Genomic DNA, 7,527 nt, shown 5'->3' with positions numbered 1-7,527 from the left:
TTTTAATTTTTTTTCCATTTTCAAATGTTTTAATACTATTTATACAGAGGCTGTACCAAGAATTTAAAAATAACCATTTTGATCATTTTTAGTCTTAGTGAAGCGAACATTCTCATGACCTGAACAACGATCCCCAATCATACTTTTTGGAAGTTTCATGACATTGGGCCAAGAAGTAGCCAGACAGCTATAGGAATAGTTTCCCCAGTACAGTGTATTGTAAAGATAGACATAAGTGAAACGAGAGAACCAGCCTTGTATATAAAGTTACTGGGCGCCCTCGTCTCGTCGTCAACTGAAATTTCAACACCGCAGTAAGGAATTGATGCCCCCTGCTGGCCGTGAAATCTCTACACACATACTACGAAGATCCACTAGATGTCATTAGATGCACATTATTCACCATGAGCGTCTAACCGGTGTGATGACAAAGATCTGTTTTGACTAGATGTTTACAGAAAACGTCTGTATGTAAACCTCCCTGGGACAACATATTTTTCAGTGCCTTCTGGTCTTTGTAGTTTTGGGGATCCATGCTCTTAACATCCAAGAATACGTATCTATTTTTTTTTTACTCTAGTATTAGGGCATGGGATATCTTCAATGTTGCCAATGTGTGTCGTAGGCCTACCCACCCCCCAAAGAGCACCTGTTTCTGTCTACTTGTGCAGTGATTCAGATCCAAGAAGCGCTTGTCCCTTGGGAGTCTGTGGTGTGACCTGATGCAGGGGCTCCCGAGCATGCCCATGTCATGGACCCCCGAATAGACCAGTGACTGATGGTGTTTGTTGTTAGATATGATTTAGTGTAGAAAGAGAGGACCTATGATCAGAACCTTCATTCTTACACACTCTTTCTCTCTCTCTCTGCTAACTTCTAGTGTATTAAATGTGAGATTTAATGATTCCTCATTTTCCTAAGAACCCCTTCAAGGGCCTCATGTGAGTCCCCAGACTTTGGGTACCCCTTCCCTGTTGCATATCTACAGTCCTGATTCCATTGTTCAGCCTGGCTGAGTCTAGCCATGATCTAGCATGGTATGGTATGGCTGGGTTTGTATCTTGTAAACTCTCCGGTTGCCAGGCAACCTTTCAAAATTCACACCACCAACTGTGGTACGCAAGCTAAGCCACGATGATACAACAGTCCCAGCAGGCTTTGGCCAGGTTGTTAAAGGTGTCTGTCATAACCAGGGTCCAGCCAGGCTCGGCCAGGATCTAAAGACAATGGAGATGCCCACTGTGTGCCAGACAGGCCACAGCACGGCTAAACCCTGGCTAGTGGAGACAGGGCATATGAGGATCCTTGAAATGAAAAGGTTTTAAGAGGTGCAATCTCACAAAGCCTGATGCTTTCCCACACAGAACCACTGAAAAGACACGATTGTACAAAAAGGAGGTTTTATTCACAGTTTGTCCCTTTTATTCATTACACGTGAAGGTAAGGAAAGTGTCAAGTCACAAGGAAACAGACAGCACGTGGGAACAGGGTGTTTACTGCTATGTCGGAAGGAGGGGAGGTGGAAGAGCTTGAAGACAGAATGTTATCTTTCAGGCTTTTCTCCCTCTCTTTGTAGTCTCCCTTTCTTTTTGAGGAAAAAAGTGGCGGTCGCTTTTAGGAGGCCACGTTTTTTCCACCCAACCTTCTGGGAAAAGAGGTTCTCCCTCTTCTCACCTTTTCTACCTTGGGAGGACCTCTTCATAATTTGGAATGAGGTCTTTCCCTGTTCTTTGGTGATGTGCGTGCGCCCAATGCCACGACAGTGGAACAATGAGACACCCCCAAACGATGAAGTAATCATACGCTAAGAGATAAACAGTTAGATAGAGAGGGAAAGGTGAGAAGAGAGAGGGCTTTGAGGAAGGAGAAGGTGGATGAGAAAAGGGGAATGGAACGGATGTTGCCAGATCATTTTATTGGAAAAAATAATCCCATTTCCCCCAGAGGCAAACATAGACATTCCCACGGATCCATGCCTTCTCGCGTAAAGTGTCTCTGTGGAAAAGGAGACAAGTCTTTGGTGTGGGGATCACGAGGGACAGAACACATGAGCGACACTGAGGGTGAAGTGGGAAGGATGAGGAAGGAGGGTTGGCATGGAAGACAGTATAGCAATGGTTGTTGTTTCTTTTCTTTTAGCGTTCTCTTTACTCCTCCTTCTCCTCTCCGTGTGTAATGACGTAGCAGATGCTCTTGTAGTCAACGTTGCCGGCAACATCTGGGGGGAAGGCGGCCCACAGGTTCTTCATCTGTGGGAGAACACGAGGAGACACAAGGGGGTTACACACGTTTCTCGGTACAGTAGGTGCTGTGCTAAAAGAGAATGAGGAGGAAAGAACCTGCACACTCTTCTGCTTCAAAACACCACTTGTTTACTGGACAATGTTTCCACGCCATCAGTTGAGTACCTCAGAGTACGAAGAACCATATGACGCCGTTTAGGAGGAACAGTGTTTTCAAATGTTATTATCTAAAGATGGGAAGTGTTGTGTTCATTCATAGTTAAAAGAAGTAGGTGTTGAGTCCTTCCTTGTGATATACATCACATTCACACTCCAGGTTATATGGATTGACCTTACAACTGCAAATACATGGGCTGTCTAAAGAATTTTAAGAACAGAGGCTATGGCTCTTCAGTGCAAGGGTCCAGGAAACCAGTCAGAGCTGAAGAGTATGCCGATTATTTCTTTCTCGTAGGGTTTACAACCCGCCTAAGTGCAGGGAACATGATACACTATGATGACATTCATTGGCATTCGTTGACAGTCTAGACAGCGGCCTTACCTCCTCTTCGGAGAACCTGTCGCACTGGGTGCTCAGGAGCTCAGCGAGGCTGGAAAAGAGGTATGCAAAGAACATTTGGTCAATTTCAGAACTATCAACATTTGGATATGTACTGAGGTATAAGCAGAATAACACACAAAAAATAAAGATGCTCACAATTCCTTCTTGATGGTTCCGGTACCCTCGGGGTCCAGGACTTTGAAGGCGCTAACGATGACGTCCTCGGGGTCGGCTCCTGTGGAGGACCAGGGGGGGGGGGGGGGGGGGCGGGGGTCAAGTTATATAACAGTAATATAACACTCCCTAAGAAATAAATGTCCTCATAACAGTGATATAACACTCGAAGAAATAAATACAGTGATTATAGTCTTACAGTATAGTTATGATACACTTAATTGTTATCACTTAACCCTTTCACTGCCACACTACCAAACGGTTAACCCTTTCACTGCGACAATACGCAGAAGGTTAATAGTATTACATCATAATTACACAACAAAGTGTGAGAGTGAGAGAAATCGAAAACAATAATAATAATAATAATAATAATAATAATAATAATAAAGTATGTAATAAGACGCTCACCCTTCAGCTTCTCGCCGAACATGGTGAGGAAGACTGTGAAGTTGATGGGACCACTGGCCTCTTTGACCATGGCCTCCAACTCTGCATCCTTCACGTTCAACTGACCTGCACGGCACAGAGCAGGCAAAGATTAACACAAATGGCACCTTTTGCTTCACACACACGATATATACCGGATAGATGCGTTTGCCATTGCACGTTTACAACACTCACCCAATGAAGCCAGAACGTCCCTCAGATCATCTTTGCTGATGATACCATCTCTATTCTGGTCAATGATTGTGAAAGCCTGAGAGAAAGACACACGAATATGTCATGAAGACAGAATGTATCCAGTCTCCTGTGTGAGGAATGGGAGTGGACAGGGAATGTTCACACAAAAAACGTTATGAATGGGCAGCAAGTGACTTCTATACGTTAGACTTCCCTGTCAACACGGCCGTTAAAGTGCCACGTGTATTTATGAAATGCTGTGTAAACCTTGTTAGGGGATACTGTGCGAGATGAAGGCCGCGCCGAAGTCTTTTCCATAGTGTGGCCTTCAGGGGAGCTTGAGTTGACCTCGCTTTTTTTTAAAATTTTTTTGATGTTAATTTAGGAAAGTATCGCTTGGATACAGCTACCTGATCTGTCTACTCCCACAGCGGACTGGCTAAGCTGCGTCTCATGTCTATGAAACATAAGATGACCACTTAAACTTGACCTCACCACCCCTCTTTACTCTCTCTATCCCTCTACCCCCCCCCCCCGCACACGTGCACACGCTTGCGCACTATATATACACTGGCTATGCACGAACATGGACGCAAATGCATTTCCCTTGTGGTCATCTTTCTATCTGTGCAGAGTGTTAAGACCGTCCCACTGATCTTGTCGGACATTCCCGGAGTGGCAATCAAGGAGCCTGTATCACTTAGCGCACCGGGAATGTTCCTTCCACTCTGAGCACCAAATCTCTTAACGACACTTCGGAATCATGGACACCTCCATGATTCGATCTCTCGACAACCTCCGTCCCTGTCTGATCCTGGGTCCTTGATCTCATATACAGTACACCCCATCATACTCATTTACATTTAGCTGACGCTTTTATCCAACGCGACTTACAAGTTCTGTATGACAAGTCATCAGGAAGGGCACAACTCTATCAGCTGAGTAACAATGTTCATCAACGTGTTGAATGCTACAGTGTAGGTTAGTATAATATTAGGACAAGTGCAAGTAATAAAGGAACTTGAAAACTTGAAGTAAGTTATTTTTTTTTTTTTTAATTTAGATAATACTCATAGCTACATTTACCTGTGCTTGACTTTTCAACCCCTGCATCTTTTTACCTCGAGTGTTTCTCTTTCCCACTTCTATTGATGGTTATGTCTTACATGTTACACGTGATAACCTTTTAAAATCTCTTCTACGTAAGTTTCCCTGCCGCCATTCGATCAACTTAAAGCCTTAACCAGACTAAATAACTAAATCTCTGAAAGCGTCAGCTGAGCAAAAAATACCCAACTTCCTCTCTCACCCATCCCCTTCTTGTTTGAGGTATGCTGGGACTAACGCCACTCGACGTGCGGTCATCAGCAAGAGGATTTAGGAAGATGTCTGACTGGCAGCTGGGGGGTCAGAGGAGAGTAATCTCTGGAGAGGCTTCAGAGGGCGACAGACATTTCGGAGTGTCTCCTAATGACATTCTGGCATTTATTAAATCGCCAGAAGGGGAGAACATGGAACATGCAGACTAGCAACTGCTCATGGATCCAGCCAAAGCAGACCCCGCTTAACCCAACTCTAATTTTGGTCATGGCTCTCAAGAAGAAACAAGAGCAGATTATCCACCGAGATCAACATCAGGCTTAATTTAGCCTCTGAGTCCATCTTCATATTTGCTGTGACATTAAAGGTGTCTAATGCTGAAGAGGCAGCCTGGCATCTCGTCTAGACTGTGAAACCTTTGTCTTGTACTCGGCGATAGGCTGTTGTTGTTGTTGCTGCTGCTGGGGTGTCTGTATGACAGAAGTACCACCTGTGTGGCCAGAAATCCTCACCTCCTTGTACTCCTGGATCTGACTCTGCTCAAACATGGAGAACACGTTGGAGGAACCGCCCTCTCCGCCTCCCTGCCTCCTCTTTGCCTTCTTGGGTGCCTGAAAAACAAGGACATGATATCAACCATCAAGTTCATCCATCTTTGCTTTCTCCCGCAGGGTAACACTAATTGACCTCTGACCCCAGAGTGTGTGCCAGGTGAGTGAGTTGGATGATGATTCCCCAGTCTCAGGTACAGATTACAGAATTACTTTAGCCTGTACATTTTTACTAAAGCATTACTAAAGCATACTGTGTCTAATTCTAATTTGTCATTTTACTAGTCGTGTTGCATATAATGTCAATACATATGTGTTTTTGAGAGTTTTAGTTTTAAAAGATACAATTTCGTTAAAAAAAAAAAAAAGTAGAAAGACATGCATCTATGTCGCCTGCATTCCCATACATTTCCACTCACTCAAGCTAATCCTATATACATACTGTATATTATCATGTTTATGCAATGTAATGTACATTATTCTCCACATTAAGCCATAATACACTAACAATGTTAATAACACATTGAGAAACATGTGTCCTGATAACTGTAAATCCAAGAAGAGCTGTGAGCCCCAAATCCAATCAAGACAAAGTCCAAAGCACGGGTGATCTATTGGAAGTGATATCTAAAGCTATCTATCCACATAGCCAAGGGGGGAAAAGTCCTGTTAATCCAAAGGGTTGTTTGAGATAGTCCCACTTGTACAGCTTTCCACCAGCAGTGTGTACAGTGATGTGGCGCCGCTTGTACTCACCATCTTTAGACGGTTTGCGTGGGGAGTTGAATGCTCAAGAAAGAGAAGACTGGGTGATGCCGCATTGATTCTCAGACTCCCCGAGACTTATATACCCCTGTAGGCCAAGCTAACTTTAGCCACAGCCTCAAGTTTGGATTGGGATAAATGAGAGAGAGGGAGGGGGGGGGAGAGAGAGAGAGAGAGAGAGAGAGAGAGAGAGAGAGAGAGAGAGAGAGAGAGAGAGAGAGAGAGGGGGGGGGGAGAGAGGGGGGGAGGGAGGGAGAGAGGGGAGAGAGAGAGAGAGAGGGAGGGGGGAGAGAGAGAGAGGGAGGGAGAGAGAGAGAGACAGATGGGGGAGGGAGGGAGGGAGGGAGAGAGAGAGAGAGGGAGAGAGGGGGAGAGAGAGAGAGAGGGAGAGGGGGAGAGAGAGAGGGGTGAGTTTAGTTTAGTTGAGTTTAGTTTAGTTGAGTTTAGTTTAGTTGAGTTGATGGAAGGTGTCTGAATGGGCTGTAGGATATCGCCTTACGACAGATCAGAAATAGACGCAAGGAGTTGCTTGGAATTAAGCAAACATGATACCACTGGGATCATGCCATAATTGTGCGGTCCCACGTGGACTAATATGGACATTCGGGACATTGACGCTTTCTGGACCACTGGACACAGTCTCTCCCCGCCCGTGTGAGGTCCGTCCGCGTCGGCCCGCAGAGACTCCCCCTCACTTTATTTTTGGTTTGTGATATATCCATTGCTATATTACAGACGGAAATATAAGCGTTCTATAACCGTTTCCCCATCATCTATGTTCATATGGATTGACTTTGTATATATACATGCCATTCCACATCGAATAGGTTATTTATGCTTTTCTGCAAAGCACTTGTCTTACCTAAAAGGTTCTGAAATGACATTTTAGCATTTTTCAGGATGGCTGATAAATAATAACACCACCATTCAAACTCAAACACATGAGATATGTGACAGAAAGCTGGAAATATAATTGTATTTTGATATTTAAAAAAAGTTGTATTAATTTTGCACAATAAAGTTGTCATAATGTTCCATCTGCAAGCCCTGCGTTGCATGTATAGTCTACCCACAATTGAGCCCTTCAAATGAAGAACCATATACTGTACACTAAGTCCATTTTAGGCTTGAGGTCAGAGCTTGTGCACATTTGGGTCACATGTAAGTAGGCTAAATTGAAGATCATGGTATAGCTTAACAGTCATTTCACACGGTACTGGCCATACTATAAATACCATTGTACTGCCATGATAAATGTTATGTATCACTTCTGCATTTAATGTATTGTACTTGCATTGCAATTACAACA

At 44.1% G+C, this 7,527-nt stretch overlaps 1 protein-coding gene across 1 annotated transcript; it reads right to left on the bottom strand.

Moving 5' to 3' along the window:
* Positions 1–1,383: 1,383 nt before the first annotated feature.
* mylpfa (myosin light chain, phosphorylatable, fast skeletal muscle a) lies at positions 1,384–6,286 on the bottom strand. The gene is made up of 7 exons (XM_084329974.1): positions 6,210–6,286; positions 5,415–5,513; positions 3,583–3,658; positions 3,370–3,474; positions 2,941–3,019; positions 2,785–2,833; positions 1,384–2,249 (listed from the first exon to the last, which is right to left on the bottom strand). Exons 1-7 carry the CDS (start codon positions 6,210–6,212, stop codon positions 2,148–2,150), a joined length of 513 nt encoding a protein of 170 aa, XP_084186100.1. The 5' UTR covers positions 6,213–6,286; the 3' UTR covers positions 1,384–2,147.
* Positions 6,287–7,527: the final 1,241 nt, after the last annotated feature.

The sequence above is a fragment of the Notolepis coatsorum genome (assembly GCF_963971535.1).
Source record: "Notolepis coatsorum genome assembly, chromosome: 14".
NCBI classification, from domain to species: Eukaryota; Metazoa; Chordata; class Actinopteri; order Aulopiformes; family Paralepididae; genus Notolepis; species Notolepis coatsorum.
Note: the sequence above shows the minus strand (reverse complement) of the source record. Positions and strands in the feature narration are given on the sequence as shown.